Source organism: Diadema antillarum, unplaced genomic scaffold (assembly GCF_040938485.1).
Source record: "Diadema antillarum isolate AM-2024a unplaced genomic scaffold, OU_Dant_1.0 seq00000226_RagTag, whole genome shotgun sequence".
Classification (NCBI taxonomy): Eukaryota; Metazoa; Echinodermata; class Echinoidea; order Diadematoida; family Diadematidae; genus Diadema; species Diadema antillarum.
The window spans coordinates 272,325-296,992 of NW_027271278.1; the positions used below are offsets into that span (position 1 = coordinate 272,325).

General features: G+C 38.2%; 1 protein-coding gene across 3 annotated transcripts in view; it reads left to right on the plus strand.

The window, feature by feature from the left end:
• Window positions 1-14,722, plus strand: part of LOC139729224 (sorting nexin-24-like) — a 55,756-nt gene extending 41,034 nt beyond the window's left edge. For all 3 annotated transcript variants that reach the window (XM_071640155.1, XM_071640157.1, XM_071640156.1), the window contains one exon: window positions 13,214-14,722. In XM_071640155.1, coding sequence (XP_071496256.1) covers window positions 13,214-13,367 — 154 coding nt within the window. In that variant the 3' untranslated portion in view covers window positions 13,368-14,722. The remainder of the gene's footprint in view (window positions 1-13,213) is intronic.
• The last annotated feature ends 9,946 nt before the right edge of the window (window positions 14,723-24,668 follow it).

A 24,668-nucleotide genomic window follows, 5' to 3' on the forward strand; every position in this document is an offset into this window, starting at 1 on the left:
AATTGATTTGGAAAATTATCGGACAAAACACCTGTAAACAAAATTTTCCCTTCAAGTTCACAGAAAAGCTTAACGCTGCTTTCTTCAGCTGGGAAACACAAACTGCGTTGTCTCAACAAAACTGTAAAAACCTGGTAGTGATTAGTCCGAATAACAATGTAAAGCAAACTGGGAACCATCCATTATGAAAGAATGGAAGTATTCGCGAAGACAACCTTGTAAGAACTAAAAAAAGAAGAAGAAAAAGCGCTAATGTATGAAAGTTACAGCTATGATAGATAAATCAATGAAGTTTTGCAAAATAGTCATATTTTAACATCATGAACTATTGTCTTTTTAATCTTTTACTAATTACTCTAAAAAATGACTAACATGCATAACTGACAGGCACTTTTCACATCATTTAGAAAGATAGGTAAAATGTATCTTTGTAATGTCAACAGCTTAGAATCTGTTGAACAAAATTACCTCTGAACCAAACACCTTAAGGCAGTATAGGCCCTACAGTCTGTATTGTCATTGAAACATATAAAATTATGGTGACTATCCAGAATGATAAATACATTATTTTTCAACATGCTTAAGTCAATTTATTCATAAAACCAACAGCAAACAAAAATAATGCTCACAAGTAAAAAAAAAAAAAAAAAAAAAAAAAGAATTTTGCTATTTTACGGCATTATAACTCGAATATAACTGCTTCGAGCGCATACCCGTGGGTTAATATTTCGATGCAGTCAGTTGCGCCGTTATGATTTTCGCGACGGGGACGCTCAGAGCTAGCTGGCTAGGGGAAATAACATGTTCTGAGCATGCGCAAAACGCACGTCAAGTCGATGGCCATGGTCGACGCGTGGCCTGGGGGCCGGGGGGGGGGGGGGGGGGGGGGGGGGAGGGTGTCACAAAGCCGTTCTTAAAGTTAAGAAGGACTTAAGACCGACTAGTGATCAGTTCTTAAAGGGAATGTAAACCCAAAGAACACTGTGGATTGAGTGAAAGCAGGAACATTAGTAGAACACATATCAGTGAAAGTTTGAGGAAAATAGGGCAATCGATGCAAAAGTTATGAATTTTTGAAGTTTTGGTGTTGGAACTGCTGGGTAAGGAGTCTACTAGAGGTTCTGACGTATGAGTGGACTACAATATAAAGAAAATATAAAGGAAATTCAATAAAAATTCATTTTTCATGAAAATTACACATTCCATCAACTTGATACTGACATATGTTAGGGTTAGCGCTTATTCCCCCTGCTTTCTGAAAGCAGTTTAGTCAAGTTCTCTTTCATTTTGCTAGAAAAGTGAATTTTTGTGAAATTCCTTTCATATTTTCTTTATACTGTAGTCCACTCATACGTCATAACCTCTAGTAGTCTCCTTAGTGTCATGAGCTATAAAAACAATAAAAATGAAGAAACGAAAATCAAACTCAAAAACAAACCAACAAACCAAACTAAACGTTTCAATACACATCCGCTCAGTAACGACGCATGGCTGTGAAATTCACGTGTACTGAGTATTACCTATGGAGGGGAGGGGGTACAGTGGTGCCGATCGCTAGGTACCCTTTTAAGCTGCGCTAAGAAAACGGAACGCACGCACTAAAATTGCGCTATTTTAAAACGGAGATTCATAATCAACGAGACGGTCACGACATTCAAAACTGCACTATTTATGGCATATTTGAGGTACGAATTAGGCGAATTTGTGTTATATTAATTTTTAGAATAAACAAGCTACAGATCCTTAGGGTGACGATAGGTGGTACCCCCAATGCTACACTGCAGTGGTGGGGAGGACAAAAATCTCTTTGATCTATTTATAGCTTGGTAGTAATGGGGTGTCGGTTATAAACGTTACAATCAAAGAGATTTTCGCCAGTGACTTTGGTTACAATGCATGCAGTCTTGGACACCGACGTACTACTACATTGTAGTATACGAGTACCAGTATGTAGTAGACCTGCTGTTGTTCATGTACATTACCGGCGACATAGCCTAACACGCTATACAAAGTAACTGTTGCGTACCGTACCGCGCCGCGAGCTACCCGCCAGTTTTCATGCAGCATGCTAGCTAGCAGCATGCAGCATGCTCGCTCATCTCATCGTGGGGGGAAAAGCAAGTGTGACGTGTGTGTACTGTATTATACGTACAGCTAGCTCTATGGTGTGTGTACATACACCGTATGATTATGTAGGCGTGATAGGTAGCGCGCGCACCTACCCCTACCAAAACAGCAGAGTCTCCTACCATACCATTACCATTTCAGGCAAAATGCCCAGTGTGCTGCAGATGAACGCAGTATGTGTATGTGTCTGTGTGTTGCGGCCACTTTTGTGGTTGCGGCTCATCATCCGTGCTCATATCCAGCTAGCTTAGAGGTCAACGCACAACTAGTCTAATACAGATCGTAACATAGGATCTTCGATGTCACGCACGTCAATGATCCACGTGTTCTCAGTTCATTACATCTTTATGTTAGAGAATTATCTAACGTTAGATAGAGTCTATAGACCATAATACTATAATCATAGCTAGACAGTAGGTTTGCATCAAGTCCAGACTGCTGTAATGTACTTAGTTTCTATTTAGTTCTTGATCTCGAACCGATGGAATCCCCCAAATTTGTTGCTCATTTTTCCACTAATATCACACTATTCAGAACTTTATCGAATTTCTAATGCAGCTACGTACGTTCACTATTTGTGTCATATCGATAAAAAGAGCCTGCTGAGCTGGTGTTTCATTCTATCCTTTTTCATTTCCTTCCTGTCGGTTTCTTCTTTGAGCCTGGATGAAAAAAAAAAGCCATATCTTGCCATGGGAAGACAACACATACAGGGCTGCCAACATTGGAAACTAGTTGAGAGTGGGACTCCCATAGGCCAATGCTATAATTTAGGACAGGAGTCAAAATGAGTGAGATGCAAATGAAATAAAGTTATAGAGTGAGAAAGGACCAAAATGAGTGAGAGTTGGCAGCCCTGCATGCACATACCATCGTGAAATATTATAACATGAAATTAAGAAAAAATAGGTGAACGATGAAAATTCGTTTGTAAAATCATAAATCAAAGGTGATTTCTTATGAAGCAACCAAGATGTACAACAGCTTTGATAATGAAGCAAGTGAAATCTGAAAACTGTCATGGAAACAATTGATATTGATAAGGAATTCTGACAAAAACTTACTCCATTCCATAATGTTCGAATTTGCCTCTTCTTTTTTTTTTTTTTTTTGAACGGGTAAGATTATAAAATCATAAACGCCACCGATAAAATGACAGTCACAATTACAGTCTAACATGCAGGGGCTGTAGGTACCGTAGTACCGTAGGCCTATATAACAACTCCGTAACAGCTGATTACGTAAATGCATCTTATCCATGGGTAACTGCAAGAAGGTGCATGGAATTTAGACTTGAGTCAAGAACTGTACATATTATTTTTTTTTAATCCGAAACCAGATTTCTTAGACTGAAAAAAAAAGAAACACAAAATATATTGTAAATGTATGAAGTAGTTTTATTTGTGATTTTATGAAGAATAAGAATTAAATATGAAATATAGAATATAAAATATTAAATACCAGAAGGGCTTTAATAAAGGCAAATTTCGCCCAAGAATCTGCAGCACACCATGGTGCATTCCTAACGTTCTTGCCTCATTTTGGTATACTGCAGTACTCTTTGGTATGTATGGGATATTATAGGGTAAGGGACCGTTCTTCATGCGTGCAGTACACATACACACTACTGTTGTATGGGTAGCTATCTCACCGATCACATTCCTTATCTCATGCGAGGAAAACTTACAAAGTATAGAATTTCTTCTCAAAACTCGGTCAAACATGAGCGTGGAATATACTCATTACATTAAAGTGTCAATACCATTTCAGTGGTGGAGTTCGATTTCGCCATTTGTTTGTTTTAGCTCTTGAATGTACGACTTCGTATGTCCAATTTGTTTGTGCCTTGGTACCATTAAAAGTCACGTGCTGCGCCGTACATACAGTATACTACGTACACCCTTCACAGTCAGTACACACCGTAGAGAATCGGTAATACAGCTCTATGGTACATGGTACACACACACAGCGTACCATCGCGATCGAACTTTTAGTTATAGCGAAAACACGTGCGGAGCAGACAATCTCATGCGGATTACAGTACAGGGTGAATGAGTAGTTAAACGTATCACGATTGAATGTCAAATCTTTTTATATGTCTCTGCAAATTTAGGTTATCTAAGCATAAATAGATTATGATGCATCATAGAATAGATTAGCCGTAGCAAGAACTTGCTTACACGAGAGTTAGTTGACAACGTTGCAAAATAAAAACCCCGTCATTGAATGGAATGTCCCGGAGCCCATTTCCGCTATCAGAGGACGATGTGGACGCTTCGATAAATTGCGTGTGGCATATGGCAAAGATGTGTAAACAAATGGGTTGGAATAAAATTTTTGTTTCACTGCTGCACAAGCACCGAATGCCAATACTAGTACACAGTTCATAAAACAACAATCACAGCTTTAGTCTCCTGCATTTATTTTGTCGAAAGGGAATAAAAAGCTTTGTCACGATTAATCCTTCGATGATGCAATCTCAGAAAGTAAATCTTATTTTATTTCCCGAAACTGAACATATTTCGTGTACTCTAATGTTATCACTTCGATTTATTTCTGTCATATAAACATACTCCATGATATTCATGATATAGCGTTACGTGTTAAGATGCGTACATTTTGTAGAACTGGCTGTGGTGAAAATTTGTGAAGAAGAATGCACTCTACCGCGATTTCGTATCCAAACTTCGGTACGCGCATCGGATACTTGGTTAGTATTCTGCTACAAAAAGTCTCCGAGTTCCAATGTGTATAGACGCTCTGGACATAGCGTCCGGAACAATAGAAATTAAAACTAAATACTAGTATTGGTAGATCACCTAATTAACACACACACACACACACACACACACACACACACGAAAAAAAAAAAAATCACCAACCCCCGAGGAATGAAAGAAACATCAACATGAAGAACAAGCATGCCATAAAAATGAAACTCAAGCTGAAGAAATTCAGCACTGACAGGCAAAAGAAGGGCAAGTCAGCGCCGTGGAAACGTGTAAAGTTCGTTACGTTTTTGTGATTTAACGCGGTTGTATGCGTTCGGAATGATAGAGATTAAAACAAAAAAGGTCACCTTACACACACACACACACAAAAATCACAAACCCTCAAGGAATGAAAGAAACATCAACATGTAGAATTAGCATGCCATAAAAATGAAACTTAAGCTAAAGAAATTCAGCACCGACATGTAAAAATGAGCAAGTCAACGCCAAAAATACGTGTTTATTCATTACGTGTTTTGTTTTTTTGTGTGTGATTTTACGCGGTTGTATATGCGTTTGGAACGATAAGAATTCAAACAAAATACATGTAGGTCACCTCACACAAACAACAAAAAGAATCACCAACCTCCATGGAATGAAAGAAACATCAACATGAAGAACAAGCATGCCATAAAAATGAAACTCAAGCTGAAGAAATTCAGCACCGACAAGTAAAAATGAGCAAGTCAACGCCGAAAATACGTGTTTATTCATTATGTTGTTTGTTCGTTTTTTTTTTTATTTATTTAACGTGGTTGTATGCGTTCGGAACGAGTAGGAATTAAAACAAAAGATGTCACCTCACACGGAAAAAAAAATCACCAACCCCAAAGGAATGAAAGAAAAATCAACATGAAGAACAAGCATACCATAAAAATGAAACTCAAGCTAAAGAAATTCAGCACCGACAGGCAAAAGAATGGCAAGTCAGCGCCGTGAAAACGTGTTTGTTCGTTACGTTTTTGTGATTTAACGCGGTTGTATGCGTTCGGAACGATAAGAATTAAAACAAAATAGGTCAACTCACACGAAAAAAAAAAAATCATCAACCCCCAAGGAATGAAAGAAACATCAACATGAAGAACAAGCATACCATAAAAATGAAACTCAAGCTGAAGAAATTCAGCACCGACAGGCAAAATGACTCTGAGCAAGGCAGCGCCGTGAAAACGTGTTTATTCATTACGTTTTTGTGATTTAACGCGGTTGTATGCGTTCGGAACGACAGGCGGAATTAAAACAAAATGGGTCGCCTCACACGAAAAAAAAAAGAAAAAGAAAATCGACAACCCCAAAGGAATGAAAGAAACATCAACATGAAGAACAAGCATACCATAAAAATGAAACTCAAGCTAAAGAAATTCAGCACCGACAGGCAAAAGAAGGGCAAGTCAGCGCCGTGAAAACGTGTTTGTTCGTTACGTTTTTGTGATTTAACGCGGTTGTATGCGTTCGGAACGATAAGAATTAAAAAACAAAACACGAATCCCCAAGGAATGAAATAGACATCAACATGAAGAACAAGCATACCATAAAAATGAAACTCAAGCTAAAGAAATTCAGCACCGACAGGCAAAAGAATGGCAAGTCAGCGCCGTGAAAACGTGTTTGTTCGTTACGTTTTTGTGATTTAACGCGGTTGTATGCGTTCGGAACGATAAGAATTAAAACAAAATAGGTCAACTCACACGAAAAAATAAAATAAAAAAATCATCAACCCCCAAGGAATGAAAGAAACATCAACATGAAGAACAAGCATACCATAAAAATGAAACTCAAGCTGAAGAAATTCAGCACCGACAGGCAAAATGACTCTGAGCAAGGCAGCGCCGTGAAAACGTGTTTATTCATTACGTTTTTGTGATTTAACGCGGTTGTATGCGTTCGGAACGACAGGCGGAATTAAAACAAAATGGGTCGCCTCACACGAAAAAAAAAGAAAAAGAAAATCGACAACCCCAAAGGAATGAAAGAAACATCAACATGAAGAACAAGCATACCATAAAAATGAAACTCAAGCTAAAGAAATTCAGCACCGACAGGCAAAAGAAGGGCAAGTCAGCGCCGTGAAAACGTGTTTGTTCGTTACGTTTTTGTGATTTAACGCGGTTGTATGCGTTCGGAACGATAAGAATTAAAAAACAAAACACGAATCCCCAAGGAATGAAATAGACATCAACATGAAGAACAAGAATGCCATAAAGATGAAACTAAAGCTGAAGAAATTCAGCATCGACAGGCAAAAATGACTCTGAGCAAGGCAGCGCCGTGAAAACGTGTTTATTCATTACGTGTTTTTTTTTTTTCTTAATTTAACGCGGTTTTATGCGTTCGGAACGATAAGAATTAAAACAAAATAGGTCACCTCACACGAAAAAACAAAAACAAAACACCAACCCCCAAGGAATGAAAGAGACATCAACATGAAGAACAAGCTTGCCATGAAAAAGAAAATCAAGCTAACGAAATTCAGCACCGACAGGCAAAAATGAGCAAGCCAGTGCCGAAAATACGTGTTTATTCATTACGTTTTTTTTTTTTGTGATTTAACGCGATTGTATGCGTTCGGAACGATAGGAATTGCTGTACGAGCTGAAATTTTCGCGTACAGATATTTTTGCAAATTGCTATTTGGGGGGACGTTTTCGCGTGTTATTAATTTCGCGGTTGCGAGGGCCTAAGTAAACTAAACTTAGTTATTCGCGCGTTGTTATTTTCGCGTGTTGTTATTTTCGCGGTTCAAAGGCGATTCGCGAAATTCGCGGAATTCGCGAAAATAAATCCACCGCGAAAATTTCAGCCCGTACACTAAAACAAGATACTTAGTAGGTCACCTCACAGAAAAAAAAACAACAACACCAACCATCAAGGAATGAAAGAAACATCAACATGAAGAGCAAGCATGCCATAAAAATGAAACTCAAGCTAAAGCAATATTCAGTACCGACAGGTAAAAATGAGCAAGTCAACGCCGAAAATACGTGTTTATTCATTTTTGAATACATCACCCCTTCTCAGTGACACATAAAAGCTATAAAAGCACACATGTTTTCTTCTTTTTCTTCAATTCACAGTCAGTTATAAAGCTCTTTCACTTTGAGTCAATATCATGGCGCGGCCCGATATGGATCGCATTGCGGTGGGAGCGCGGGCGCGAACACAAGTACAGATAATGAAATGTTGCCCGCGAGATGGCGCTATTCCACAATAGTGAAAGGGAAGGGAATATTTTGCTGTACAATGTGTACGCGTTGCGATCGCGTATGGCGAAACGCAACGCGGAAGTACACGTACCGACGCGTTTTTGGGGTAACGCGTAGGTAAGTTTAACGTGATCAGCACTGTAGGAATCAGCGGACGGTCGGGCGGTCGGGCGGTCGGTCGGTCCGTTGCAAATCTTGCGTCGCGAACTACTTCCTCAGTTTTCAACCGATTCCCATAAAACTTGGCACAGATGTGTGCCTTGGGTTGTAGATGTGCAAGACGTATTTTTTGACAGTACCCAAAAGTACATTGCCATGGTAACGGCATATTATGGGCAAAAATGGGTACAAATCTTGCGTCGCGAACTCCTCCCACAGTTTTTGATCAATTTTTATGAAATTAGGTACAGATGTTCATCTGAATATGTTAATGTGCAAGACACATATTTCCGCAGTGGCAAAAAGTGCGTTGCCATGGTAACGGCATGTTATTGGTAAAATATAGGGCAAAATGCTTCATGACAAAACTGCTTCATCAGTGTTCTTCCAATTCTCATGGAATTCATATTGAATGTTTGTCTTAGGATATAGGTCAGCATGACACATTTCTTGACAGTGACAAAAAGTATGTTGCCATGGTAACAGCTCACATATTATGAGCCAAAATGATGGAAAATGTTGTGTTGCAAACTACTTCCTCAGTTTTTGCCCAATTTCCATGAAACTGGGTACAGATGTGTGCCTTTGGTTGTAGATGTGCAAGATGCATTTTTCGACAGTACCCGAAAGTATGTTGCCATGGTAACGGCATATTAATGGCAGAAGATCAAGGAAAGATCTTGCGGATTTAACTACTTCCTCAGTTTTTTGACCAAAGCTTATGAAATGTTGTTTTGACCAAAGCTTATGAAATGTTGTTTGGCGGGGGTATAACCAGTCGCTGTAGCGACATTTCTAGTTTATGTGGTCAAGAGAATATCTGAATATGTGCCATTAACAATTTTTTCATTCTTCTTTTCTTCAGACTACTTAGATATCTCCCCACCCCCCCCCCCAAAAAAAAACCACCACAACAACAACAACAACAAACAAAGAAACAAACAAACTTCCAAACCAAGATTCTGCAAGAGACATTACCTGTCAATCACTGCTCAAGTGCTAATCTGATTTGATAACAAAAGACATTCAAATGCACCTTTCCCTTGCATATTTCCCTGCAATGTTGTTTGGTAATCATATCAGTCACATGGAAAGATGCAATTAAGTTCTGCGAATTGAGTGCTGTGGTGTTTTCCTGTTTTGCCAAATTATACTATCTCTCAATCCCTCTTATATATCTTATATATTTTTGTTGCACTTGTCTTTAATGAATTCATTTTTCCTCTGGAATCTTGATAAGAATGTCAAGCCTGAGTTGGTGGATTGTCTTTAGGTCTTGAATCAGCAGAAGATTGACATCCCAACCTGAGAAGCATGAACATTTCTCTTCCCCCTTCCCTCCTCCCCCCCCCCCCCCACCAAAAAAAATAAAAATAAAATAAAATAAAATGAATAAAGAAAGAAGGAAATGTTCATCTACATTATACATGTATGCAGAAGTATGCTCTACAATTCTGGAGTCTTACCTGGGACTGAATATTACCAGATATTAATTATTACCAATAAGCCAAACACATACATGTGTTGAAAGATGTTCTCAGCAAGGTCCACATAAACTTCTGTGCATAATGATCCAGTGTCTTCAATATTAGTAGAAGTGCAAGTTGGTAGTAGTAGTAGTAGTAGTAGTAGTAGTAGTAGTAGTAGTAGTAGTAGTAGCAGTAGTAGTAGTAGTTAGTAGTAGTACATGTAGTAGTAGTACAGTAGTAGTATTAAAGTACATTGTAGTACAAGCAGCAGTAAGCAATAATAAGTATGAGAAGTGGTACTGGTAGTACAAGATAAAAGAAGTGATAGTATAGGTACACGCATATACATATGTGTAGCAGTTGTAGTACTAGTAGTAAAACCAAGGGGCAATATTACTAGAGTGCTAGTGCAGTGTAACATCAGTATTAAAAGAAGTACAACTGGTGTAGTATTAGATTTTGTAACAGTAGTTGTTTTGTTGTTTGTATTACTTTTCATCCTTTAATATGATCATCACATTGTTGGTACACTGTATTGCCATCAGTGCCATCCACCCCTGCAAAGATTTCTTCAGCCTTGCCTTTCACGCACAACACCAAGATGTTTCCATCTTCATGTCTTACCGTTTGTCATGATTGGACGTTGCCTTTGTCACTCAAGTGTTCAAGGAATGAAATTCACGGATGTTGGGGGAAAGGTTTTCATGCTTCCCAGAACACTATGTGCTCCCCATCCATCCACGCAGAGCTTTACAGAGTTCAATGTTATTCATCTTATTTTTGAAACACCACACAGTGGCAGTTGAAGTTGGAGAGTGGATAGTTTACTTTACAGTGTGTATCAAAACTTCTTTTGCTTTCATGTATAAGGCACATTAATCTTCAATTCATAACTTGTGTGTTTTACTTAAAGTACACGGGTAATGTCTTTTAGTCATCTATCTGTAGTGTGTCAGCCTTCCCTGATAATGAGATTTGGTTTATGTTGACATGCTGAGTTACAGGCTGAAATGATTGATGACCTGTTTACTAAAAAATGTGTTCAATGTTGCTTTTGAAAATGTACTAACAGCATTTCAGTGACTTAGTCATTAATGAAATTTATATTGGTGAACACCATGATAACAAACATGACACATACCATGGAATTTCATCATTGCAAGATTTTCCCATCCCAGATTTTATTTATATTTGACACAAGCTTACACTGATAAGGCAGTTCTCGCCTGCAAGTGGGACTTACTGTGTGTTGACTGTTTGTAGTACTACATGTGTGTATTTTTGTGGCAACCTGTGGGCAGCCGTTTAACAAGATTTCCTTAAAATATGAGAAAATTCTTGTTCTGAGTATCTCGTTATAGGAACGGTGTTCACCTGTATTATCTTTATGTGAATGTTATACCTGCTGTATTAACCAAAATTTTAATGAATATTTAGCAGTTTCTCTGTGTATTGTAATCTAAACTCTTCTGATCTCTGCTTGCAGCGTAGTTTGCTTTTGTCTTCCTTCTTTCACACTTTTTTAATGCCAGTTTAAGCATTTGAATTGGCCAGGAGACATTTTAAATAGTAGATTCTACTGTAGATGCTTGACATTTAACTTTATACCTCTTATTTATCAAACAAGATTTTCAGTGTGCTTGTATGAGGCATTCTGGCTGCCAAGTTGCAGTATTTCAATTTACATGAGAACAAGTTTTCTATAGTACTCATATGTAAACTGAGCATAGTCAACTTTCTGGCTGTAGCAGATGAAAGGAAACCGTGGTATGCCTTACAAATTTTCGAAGTGGCCGGAGGCATTATGTTTTCGGGTCGTCCGTCCGTCCGTCCGTCCGTCCGTCCGTACGTCCGTCCGTCCGTACGTCCGTACGTCCGTACGTCCGTACGTCCGTCCGTCCCGTTTTGTTTTTGTCGATATCTCAAGAACCGTGTGGTGGTTTTACATCAAACTTGGTATGAGGGTATATCCTTGGGGGATAATACTTTGTGTGGATTTTAGGGTCACAGGGTCAAAGGTCAAAGGTCACAGGTTATTTTGTGAAAAAAAAAATTGAAATTTCATGTTTTTCTCCATATCTCGCAAATGGTTCAAGGTATCTTCATGGAACTTAGTATATATGCTTGTACCGATGGGCAGTGATTATCTAGGGAAGTTGGGGGTCATGGGTCAAAGGTCAGGGGTCAAAGGTCAAGGTCAACTCCTCAAAATATCACTACTTTCCTTATATTTATGCAATGAATGAAGGTTTTTTGTTTTTTTTAATTTGATGTATACATGTATTACCCAATATATATTCTGTGGGAAGTTTCTTGCCAAAAGGTCAAAGGTCAAAAGGTCAAAGGTCAAGTGAAAGTGCTGAATTGCACTTTTTCCTCCATATCTCAAAAGTAACTCACTTATAGGTATCATCATGAAACTTACATATTTATGCATGTTCAACCTAACAGTGATTCTCTTTGGAACTGTGAGGTCAAAGGTCAAAGGCCAGGTTTAGATAATGCTATTTTCCCATTTGATACTGAAATTATACTTTTTCTCAATACCTTGAAAACTTACTCACTGCATAAACTTATAAAAGGGTCAAAAGTCAAGTAAAAATCATCAGTTCCCCAAATACCTGCACTCTGACATTTTAATCATTCATCCAATTGAACCTAGTTCTAGGAAAGTGAACATTCAGCACATTTGTGTCAAACCTGTCATTTTAATATTTTGCCAATTGTTTGAAACTGTCATCACACATTGTCAAGACATTGTACTATAGACCTATTAGGAGAACCATGCATTATGGCGGAGGCATATCAGTCGCCGTAGCGATATATCTAGTTATGTATTATATTGTGCATGATAGTTGATAGAAATTAGCTCTTATGACATACCATTCCCCAGTGATTATGGAAAAAATCCAATGAAAAACCAGTGAAGCCATATATTTTGGTGTTTGATATTCACTTTTGCTTCCCTCCCCCTTAAGAATTGAAAATAGATGATTATGGAACAAAGTTCAGAGCAAAACCTCAGGGATGACCATGGGATGAAAAGATCAAGTAACCTATCAGGAGGATTGTAATTAGTGTACATACATGCATGTACAACTGTATGTTGCAGTATTTGCAGATACCAGGACAGTGACTTCAATGCTCTTTGCTCATTAGTTGTATCCAAGGTAACATTGTGGTATTTAAACTAGAGTATGAAGTTGCTAGTGTCATAATACATGCTTCTAGATGTAGCAGTGGCACAGATCATAAGTATATCACCAAAAGTGACTGATCTACAACAGTACTTTGAAAAATAAGAAGTTTGAAGGATGGCATTTAGATGTACCGGTAGATGCAATGAATTACAAAATTAGAAATCTGAAAGTAAGGTGAGAGGGAAAGGGAGAGAGAGAGAGAGAGAGAGAGAGAGAAAGTGTGCTATAGATCTTTCCATCATCAGCTAGAAATTAAGATGTAATCCGTATTTTTTTCTTGGCAGTCATCAGCCCGTGATGGTGTTTGAGTCAGACCCGTTCCTTTTGCCATCCCCCACGGATGCCGGCCTCCCAGATATTCTCAGTGACGGGGTGCGGCAGGGGCTCTATGACGACCCCCTGACAGATCCTGAGAGCTCCACCAGCTCCTCCTCTTGAGAAGCAGCAGGGAGGGAGTGAGACCAGAGAAATGGAGGACAATCCAGCAAGCTGCCATCACGATATGCCATGGATACGGTTGCCACGATGCTGTATCTTGCCCTTGAGCTCCTGAACGTATTTTCAAGCTGTGAGACCATATCAGTCAGTGCTTAATGAAAAAGGGCCAGCACGGACTCTTTCCATTAAAATGCTAGGTACACTGTATGTTTTCTCTTACCAGGAAACATCCGTATGGAGACGGTAACCATGGAGACGGTTTATTTGTCAGTAATTCAGGGAACTGTATAACTTGGCCCCTTCTGCAAGACTGTCTTTGACGTGGCATTAGATTACTTCCAGTTGATACCACTTACCAAACAGTGACACCAGAGTACAATACATGGTGCATTATGGAAGTTCAGGAGCATCACATGACACTGTTATGTGAGGGAAACATAGAAATCTGCCTTTGCATGGACAATTCCATGACTGCCCGGTGTCCCATTGCATATATTGCATGAAAGTGCAGTGAAGTTCCGGCTGTAAAGTTCACTCCCCTTGTTATAATGCAGAGCTGTTTGTATAATCGTATGTTCACCCAGTCATCTCCCTGTCATGCTACAGTGAGAGTCTCCTGTGTCAGCTACCATGTGTATCCGGTCATGATGCAACAATGTGACTTCAAACATGGTTATGTTTAATAGCTCATGTGATGTAATTATTTTGTGGGTAAAGCACTATTAATGGCACCTAGTGTAGTAAAATATTAGAGTTGTTATGTGTCGTGCGGAGATCAAGAGAAATCAAGATATGCATTTTCCCTTTATTTTTGTGTGTAAAAAACTATTCTATGCATATATTATATCAATTTTCGGAGTCCTAATTTCATACCTATTTATTCCTGAGAACTTTCTTCCATGATCGAGAAGCAGAAATCAAATGACTGCATCAGGACTTACTGTTTAATTCCAAGAATAGTTTCATTTCTGATCCTAGTTGCTCCATCAGCTCATCTGATTGTTTTTTTCTTGGGAGTTAAACAGTTAAAGTCCATACACTATGATTTGATTTTTGTTATTTAATTGAGTGATGCCTAGATAAATGGGAACTTACATCAGTTTCTTCTATAGTGTTACAAACGAGTATCTGAAGGAGACCCTCCTCAAAGAGTGGCACACCAGTTGAATGCTGCAAAAATTTGAGACATTTTCTTATCATACAAGCTGTATGAACTACTGTAAAAGTGGATGTTTTTGCGCAACTAATTCACACTCGGCTGGGTAAGAAGAGTTCTGTGTGTTTAATTCTGCAGAATCAAGACATTAACTACTGGAACACATGGCAAGCAAAAATATTTGCATGCTTTTATTTTTACACTGGTTTTGTGTTTCACAAAATTTGTAACAATTTCAACACTGAATCACGAAAATGTCCACTTTTACAGTAGCTGTACAGTAGTATTTTATGGATGGTGGAAAGATGTCCACAGAAGGGACAGGCTTCTCAACCCTACCTGTGTGCATATTAAACCAGTTAATGTTTCATCAGAATCTTCTTGTTCCTTAAAAAGAGGTATGAGACTGTAATATCCTTACATATGAAATGTGTTTTTATCAACTTTTATGTATGTTTGCCTGCTGTGAAACAGTTGCAAGTTGTTGCTTCTTCATCTACTAGTTTCCGGTTGAACAAACAATCAGCGTATTATCTATCAGTTTGAACAAAAAAAATAGAGAGTTGTGATATAACTGTTGCTAGATAATGTTCTTATACTCTTAAAGACAGAGTTGTGATATAACTGTCACTAGATAATGTTCTTATAATCCTAAACACAAAAGAAAAAAAAATCTAAAAGAAAATGGTGGCATAGAAGAGAATTGCAAGAATCAGTCAAATATCAGATAAAGCACAGACGCTTTTCCGGTTTGACCTTACTTTGTGATAAACATGGCTAAAATAAGACTGTTGTTCATCCTTGACATATCCAGGTATTTAGGCTTCATACGGTCTACGCATACCATATATCTTGTTTTTTGGGATGTAATCTCCCTGGTGGTTGATATTTTGAAAAGTTTAAGGTTTTTTTTTTGTGTGTTTTGGTTTTTTGTAAAACCATACAAGTCGTGGCCTTCCTTGAATTTGTGAAGTGGAGAGAGGGTGAACAAATAAAATCCAAAGGTTACAGTGAATGTTCGCATAAGGTTTGAGACATGTTGCCCATCTATAGGGGAAGAAGAAAAGGAATCAGATTTCATAAGACATTTCTATAAGCTGGCAAAAGAAGTCCTTTCAATCTTCATTTTACTCTTCTCATTTAGCCATATTTGGGTAGATTACAAGGATACCTTCAATTCAAAATAGCAAACTGTAGAAAAAGTGTCAGGAAGGTTTGCAGCATTTGTAGTAATTGTCCTGTCTCCTATGATATGGAAACATAGACCAGAATGGATACTGTTACTATTTGCAAGCATTGTAGCCTTCACTTTTTTTTCTCTCTTTTTTTTTTTTTTTTTTTTTTTTTTGGGGGGGGGGGGGATTATTTCAGTCATTTTGTAACTCTAAAGTCTGTGCATTGTAGTCACAGTTACAATGACTACAGTTTCTAGGACAATGAATGAGGCAAAAACTGATCATTTCAAACTTCCAAGCAGAGCCCTTAGAAAGCGTTGTTTTTTTCCACAAAAGCTTACAGTATAGATAATACAACACTCATGCAACTATTATGTATAGAGTTTGTTGTTTTTTACATTGTCTATTATATGTTGTTGTTGTTGTGTTTTTACTTGAGTTCTTGTCATTAGTCATTCTCTCTTTGCAACATAGGGCATCTAACATGGCACATACATTTCTCTGGGGGAAAGTCTAGTCAGTTTATACAAGTAAGTGATACAAGTACACTCTAGACCCAGCAAAATTGATTTTTTTTTTATGCTCATTTTAAATACCCACTTTGGAATATAAAGTAATCTAAAGTTTTATCCAATTTGATGCATATTGAACAAAATCTGCATTGAACATAGTACAACTTGTACTATCACCAGAGTTTCTTTGCTTTTTTTAGGAAGATTTTTTTTTCTTGCTAATGTTGCATGAACAAAAAAGACTTGATCCTCAGTTTGTATGTTATGATTTTTTTTGTTTTGTTTTTGTTTTTTGTTTTAGCATCAAACCACAGTGCAGTTAAACAAAAGTGATCATTAAGATTTGCAACATTATTGCTTGCTTATGCTTTAGTTTATGTAATGCTTCCTCACTGGTGCAATAAAGAGTAAAAGTCCCCAGTATAAATTTTGTCATGTGTGGTGTGTTTAACTTATTATGTCATTTACATTATCTGTACATGCAGATATCTTAGGTACATATAAGCTCTCCATGTAATTGATAGTCTACAGACCGTGTCTGTACCTACATGTATAGGCAAAGACAGCACGGGCAATGCTACTAGTACATGTATTTGGTCACAAAGCATTCAGCAAGAATGTTTGCTGCATTGGTACCATATGTGCTAGAAACAGTATGTCATGAAAGACTTTCTATCATTGCTCAGTGGTGGATCCAGAGGGGGGCACGCACCCCATGCGCCTCCTCTTTATTTTTTGTTAAAAAGAAAAGAAATAAAAAGAAAAAAATGGGGGGCACATGCCTCCCCCCCCCCCCAAGGGGCCTCCCCTTTACAGAATTTGTGGGTTCGACCCTGTTGCTGTACAAAGAGTGGATTTCTGCTTACTGATGAATCATTTTTTTCTTTAATTCTACAGAAAAGGGCATGAAAAATAATAAGATGGTGTTTAAGAGGCCAGACTTTCCATGAAGGAGCCCATCAATGGACTGTGTGTACTTTCTGGGCTAATCAGGGGTTTGTTCACCTGTGAAAGTTAGCGAGCACTGGTACCTTGTGCACTGATCATACCAGGGTATTAATTATTATAGCAAGCTTCTCCATCCGAGACACCACCCTTGGCTTCTGACTGACTTCAGACAAAGTCCACTGCGTATTTGCGACATCTTTGTGTCATCATCAGACATTAAAGTGGATTTCTCCTCTCTGATAGGTCATTTTCTTTAAATTCCATGAAAAGGACTCAAAATAAGAGCAAATAAATAGATGGTGTGGGGGAGGCCAGGCTTTTCCATTGAGGAGCCCATATTTGTGACCATGTACTTTCTGGGGTAATCTGTAAGGCTGTATGGACAAACACGTGTCAGGATATTCATAGAAAATGAATTCTCTTTTCGTTGTACAGTACAAATGACGTCTTTAATTATGAGGGGGATTTGGTGCAGTTTTGAAAGCTTCAGTGTCATTTCTCAACCCATTAAAAATAGAAGGTTTCCATAAACTAATGGATAGTACAAAGTGAGAGAGGAGAGAAAGAGATAGAGAAGGAAAGAGAAATGAAGTGAGATATATAGAGAGAGAGGAGAGAGAGAGAAGGAGCAAGTAGAGGAAACGGAGAAGAAGGGGGGGGAGTGAGGGAGAGAGAGAGAACGAAGAGAGAGAGAGAGGGAGAGAGCATACAAACTTCCAGCAAGGATTTCAAGTAAATATAAACCACTCTGGATTTAGGGGAATATCACTTCAACGCCGTTTAATTTCTTGTCTCTTGAGGGGGAAAACTAATAGCCCCACGCAGGTGATTGGTTACCGGGGCGGCCTGGCCACCAGGCAGCTTGACTCGGGGGAACCCTTAAATCCCCCTGTCAATCAGCGAGGGGATCACTCCCTCCGCATCTTGGCTCCCGTCTGTTTACAAGTCGGGATACGTGATATCAATGTGTGAGTTTGCCTTATACTCCATTGACCATTACAATAATTGCATATTTGTGTGTCCAGATTTATGTTGGGGATCAATGACTCTGTGATATTAATTTTTATTCTTTTTTTGTGTGTGGATCTTTTGTATGCTTGTCTGTTTCTCTCCTTTCGTTTACCCAGAGGTTTTTTTTTTTCCTTCGAACCATACTTTGATGAAAGACATTATCTTGTATTGTGCAGTTTAATGTGAAGCCTTCATCAGTTCTCACATAGATAAAATGGAGCCCCCTGTCAAAATTATGTTTTTGATTCTATTAATAACTTTGTAGATGTATCAAAGCAGCTATGAGATTCCGAAATGTGAATTATACCGATTCTCTCTTTCTTTGCAGTGTACAGGTACAACACTGTAACATGTTGTAAGCTTGATATTAACTTATACACTGTATTTGCCATTAATGATGCCAATGGGTATGTAAAAATCATATTTCTAGACAACCCAGACTTACAGTAAAAGATTAAAGGTATGTTTACCATTGGGAACAGTGATTTTAAAAATGTTCAAGTTATCACATTTGACGCATACGTGTAGGTCAGTTGTATCACAAAACATCCTACCATATAACAATTTCATAATAAAGCCTAAAATATAAGAAGATATCACTATTATTCTCACTCCCTGTAAGACAGTTAAGTCTAGAAACTATTTTATTATATGTAGCTATTGTTCACATTTTATATATCTAACAATACATATACTTAACTTTGATAAATACTGATTAACTTTTTTTACTCTGGTTGTTTCTATTCTTAAGAACTACTTGCGGCACAAAAGCTGGGTTTTGTTTCATCTGCAAATGGTAATGTGCAACTGTGAATGAGATTAATATAAAAAACCTTCGATATATTGAGTGTGTTCATTTTTAGCACACCTGAGCCAAATGGCTCATGTAAGCTGAAGTGAAAATTTTGCTTTGTTTGTTTGTTAGGGTGAGGGTGGGGCCCAAGTACCAGGGAGGGTGTTGCCCAAGAGACTGTAGCAATCCCCAAATCTCTGTACACCTATATGTATGTGTGAGAGAGAGAGAGAGAGGTGACACCTTTTTTCCTTAGCATCCTGATATTACCATTAAAAAGAAATAAGTTGGGATCACATTTCCTGAAATATGAATGTGTGAATACTACGTGTAGGCCCTGTGTAATTTGTTTCATCCGCTCCACCCTCTATATTCCATTGCGAAGTGTTTTTCCCTTTCTCATGTAAAAACAAACAAAAAATAGTAAATGCTTGATATTTCTTCCCAATAAATGTGATATCCTTTATCTGTCTCAATGTGTGTGTGTTTGGGTGCATCATTGAACTTGTGGAATGAAGATTGAGAAGGGTAGAAATTGATGCATGAGAGCCTGGGGTGAGGGTACTGTTAAACGAATGTTTGCGTGCATTTTAATGTTGCAAATTTTGCGAAAGCCAAGATTCGGGAAATTGTCTACACAATATGCATTGAACGTTAGAGGCAACTCGCGAATATCTCATGCCGCGAAAAAGGCCGTCGGCTCCAATTTGCAAAAATTTCATGCCACGAAAATATTGTTTTACAGTATATGGGCCGGTGGATGTCTGCAGTGGCGGATCCAGGGGGTGCTCCTGGCAAGCTCCCAGTCCCCCCCCCCCCCCCCCCCAACTTTTGTTTTCTGTTTTTAAAATGAAAAAAAACAACAAATGGGGGGGGGGGGCACACTGGATGCACATTGGGTGCATGTGCCCACCCCCCCCCCCCCCCCCTTATAATTTTTCTTTTTGGCTTGTCAGCTATTAAACCTGGAAGTGGCACCAGAAATATAAACTACTTTGCCCCCCCCCCCCTCCCCCCAGAATTTTTGGCTCTGCCCCTGCTCTGTATTTTTGAATATTAGGGATCAGTAACAGGGTAAGAAGGGATGGCAGATGCCAATGGGTAATGGAATGAGTAAGACTCGGTGTTGGGGACATGTGGGTAGGGAAGTCCTTGTCACTTTGCTTTTAGATGTAGATTCAATTAACAAAGTTATCTGTTTACTTTTTTGTATAAAATATGTCATTACCTAATCACGATAATTTAGTATTACACTTGTGCAAAAATTATCAGGTATTTTCATCATAACTTAGTTCAATTGTACATTCCCAAAAAGTTATTTCAGTTTGCATGATTGCTGTTTTATTTTTTCATTCAAATGATTGTGTGTATTTCATTCATATGTACTTCGTGATATGAGAAATAAAAATCAATGGAGAAAAAAAATAAATCTCAAATCTGAGACTGTGAATTCTTCCGAGGTCAGTGTAAATCTATTACTTCAGGTTGCTAGGAAAGAAGGGAAATTCCCAGGACGCCGTTGAGGTGGAACTGTGCTTTCGCGGCTTGTCAATTTTGCCAGTGGTGCATGAAAGTATGCAGAAAGGAGACAAGCACATAGTGGAAGGGGACGTAGTTTTTTAGGAAAAAGAAAATACTGTTAGATTATTGAAAGTAGATGACAGTGTGGTCATATCAGCAGCAGTCTCTTATCCTGGTAATATTTTCCATTAAAGCCTCTTGCCATATCTTGTTCTGCTACACATATCTGTTTGATATTATATGCACATGTATTTACATTCCATATCAGGTTTTTTTCTTTTTCCCGTTAAGACCAATCTCCATGGCTTATAGTTTTATAATGTAGATGTATATGCCAAGGGGGTTGCAAAAAAAAAAAAACAAACCAAAACAATCTTATAGAGTAATGCAGTTTTATGGGCAGATAAGATTTGACTGCCGGGCAAATATTACCATGGGAAAAAATAGCATGCTGGTTGAACTGCAGATTTGTTGAAAAAGTTCAAGAACTGACTTGCACTTTGTGGTTGAGACAGCCATGATTGCATGATTCTCACATAGGAGATACACAATGTACCTTGCATTCAAAGTGTGTTGCACAAGAGCATTGTCAGTGATGAACTCACCTGGAATACATTTTCATGTGTGGGTGAAAGAAAAACCATTAAGTGAAAAAAATAACATCTTACAATGTACAATGTGTATGTCAGCACAACTAAAACAAAGACATTTCTTAAACAGGTGCAGTGGAACCAGGGGGCTGGGGTACAGTCCCCCCTCCCCCCACATGTGCCTGCACATGCACAAACACACACACACACACACACACACACACACACACACACGCACACACACACACACACACACACACACACACACACACGCACACACACACACACACACACACACACACACACACACGCACACGCACGCACACACACGCACACACATTTGGCTTCTAGGAAAAGAAAAATTGGGAAAACATAAGAAGCACAAGAAAACCCATGGCTTTTAAAGAGTTCCGATCTGATATTTTTCCTGTTGACCCTTGACCTTACCACAAGCACAACCTTTGACAACCCCCCCCCCCCAAAAAAAAAAAAGAGAAAATGCTCTGCAACCCCAGCCTTTGAAAGACATATATGTGTGTGTGTGCATGTGTGTGCCTATTATGGATGAAACCTAGACTACACAAACCCTGATTAGCTCCTCTCAGCACAGTGAGATCACTAATATCCATAGTATTAATATGATAATATCCTAACAATCATTATGATTGCTATATTTTTGGTTGTTATCAATAGGCCTATTACTTTGACCCTTATCAGTGTCACAATTAATACCAGCTACAATGACATATTACTTGATCATTTTATTTACATGTATAATGACTCATGTTTTTAATGATAATTGATGACATTACTTGACAATTTTGTAAAGACAACTGGAAAAATAATTATATTTTTGCTTCCTTTCAGTTATGAAAAAGCTTAATATTCACAAGTTTTTAGTGTTTTTCTTTCACTAACAGAAATACCTGACGACATTTAATTTTCTTCTCTTTTGTTCCACTGAAGCTCTATAAGAAGAAACGCAAAAAAAAAAAAAAAATACTAGAAATGCAAAAATAACTCGCCAGCCTTTCATTTTTTTTTTCAGTCCGATGTAAAGAACGTCCTTTGCGTGCGATTATAGCCTTGAGACATATGTATGGAGGAGCTTCCAAGTACATTGTCATGCCTCCCCAGAGAGTGATGTCTACAATTGAGTGTTTGTCGAGATTTTTACTACTTTTCTTTGCTTTTTCTACACTTGTGATATTTGTGCTTCTCTACAAGCATGAACAAGGTAGAATTCAGTCTCACTGAATGAATATGAAGAGCACTCTTTACACATAGAAAGGGTGACTGAGACCACTACTGTGAGGGATTTTTATTCCAATAGACATTAAACTTTGTATTCTATTTCATCACTACACAGGAACATTCATAAAAATCAAATTCCAAACAAATCAACCTCGCATGTTAACTTTTGAAAACAATTCAAATATACCATGGGTCTATCATGGTGATTGTGCATTTTTGAAGAAAATTATCCTCTCTCTTAAAATTTTTGTTCGGTCATTCCCATCTCCTCTAGTCATCAAGTCATCAAGTCATCGGCTTTCCTGTCATCTTAATTTCTGATTGCATTGAAGAAATATAATGTTATGGCGTCATCAAAATATTCTAGAAGAAATTGGGGGAGGGGGAGAAAACGGGGATGGGATATGGGGTTGGGAGATGTGATTGAAAAAGCCCTGAAGTGTACTGTGACAGCTTAAGTGGTGCATTCCCCAGTACCAATAGTGGCAACACTCTATATACCTACATTGTATATTTCAAAGCCGCAGATAATCTTTTGGCAGTTAATAACCCGCCATACCCATGAAATAAATACAATAATTCAAAATTACATTTTATCTTATTTCATTTTCATTGCCATTGTTGGCAAGTACATAGACCAAGCTGATAATATGCTTTGAAATGGCATTTCTGTATGAAATTCTATCCTTCAAAATATCTTAGCAAGATTGGAAGGTACAATATGCAAATTTGGGCTTGTACTGTATCTGACAAAATAATCTCCAAACGTTGCCATAGAAGTCATCTTTTGATACACTCGGCTCAGCCTGTCATACAATGTATAATAATAAGGTCTTATTTACCCAGGGTAGCCTCTTCAGTGTTACCACTGCTCTACCAGAGGGCCCTGCCATTATTATTACCCTAGCGTTGCCAGGTACCCATTTATACACGTGAGTCGAGATGTACATGGTGGGTAGAAGCATCTTGTCCAATGACGTAAGCACTGGGCGGGATTCGAACTCCGGTCCTCCAATCGGGAGTCGGGAGTCTTATCCACTATGCAACTGCGACTTTGAGAACGAGAATTTAGATTTTCTCACTATGGATGAAAAGTCTGATATCTCGAGTCCATGACCAAGTTCACACTGCTTGAGTCTTGGCTCTGCACACTTGAGCAGCCACTTCATGCAGACTCCATGTGAACACCACTACAATGTATACGTAGCACTAATCATCAGTAGGCCTACTGTCATGTAGGGGAAACTTGATATAAAGGGATCTACAACACTGTATAACAAAATACCTGATATGACAAACTAATTTCTCCAGTGCCAATGAATTAATTTTCTTTGTTTTGTATTATTTATTTACTACATACTGATATAAAAAAAATATCTGATATAAAGAATAGCTCTTGATCCCAAGGATCTTGTTATAGGCCCCTACTGAGTTTCCACTGTAAGTAGTAGTGTACAATTAGCTGTGCAAAAACTTTCAAGATTTACTTTGTATGTTGTTGTTTTTTGTAGGCTCATCTAAAGTTGTTCATGTGTGGATGTCTGTTCATTTTTTTGTGTGTATTGATTTATATTTCCTGCACACACAAAAAAAATCCACCCATGTGTCATCAAGTGTTGTATAATGCTTTGAGAGACTGTGATATCTATCAGATTGTACATTGCAATCAATTATGTTTATTACAATTATATTGATAATTATTTATCCATTTATACAAGTACACTTCTCTTCCCCCCCCCCCTCCCTCTCTCTCTCTCTCTCCCCCTCTCTCTCTCCATCCAAGCATCAACATGTGGGGAGGGCTATGGCATGGCAACCAACAGCGTAAACAGTCTTTCATGCAACGTCAGCACACAGTTGTATGGATTTCCTACCTATATAAAGCAACTAGAAGTGTCGCTATAGCGACTGATGCCTCCGCCATAATGCATGATTCTCCCAATAGGCGTATAGTACAATGTCTTCACAATGTGTGATCCATGACAGTTTCACATAACTGGCAAAATATTGAAATGACAGGTTTGTCAGAAATGTCTTAAATGTTCACTTTCCTTGAACTGGATTTGCTATAATTTTTTAAGAGTGCCGGTACACATATTTGGGGAATTGAGAATTTTTACTTGAATTCTGACGGACCTTTTTATAAGTTTATGCTTTGAGTAATTTCCAAGGTATGAAAAAAGAGTGTAATGACAGTACAAAATAGATTTTGTTTTTGTTTTGTTTTGTTTTTGTTTTTGTTTGTTGCTTTGTTGTTTTTTTTGGGGGGGAGGAGGGCATTGAAACCTGTTCTTTGACCCTTAACCTTTGACCTTTTGGCTGGAAATTTCCCGGAGAATCT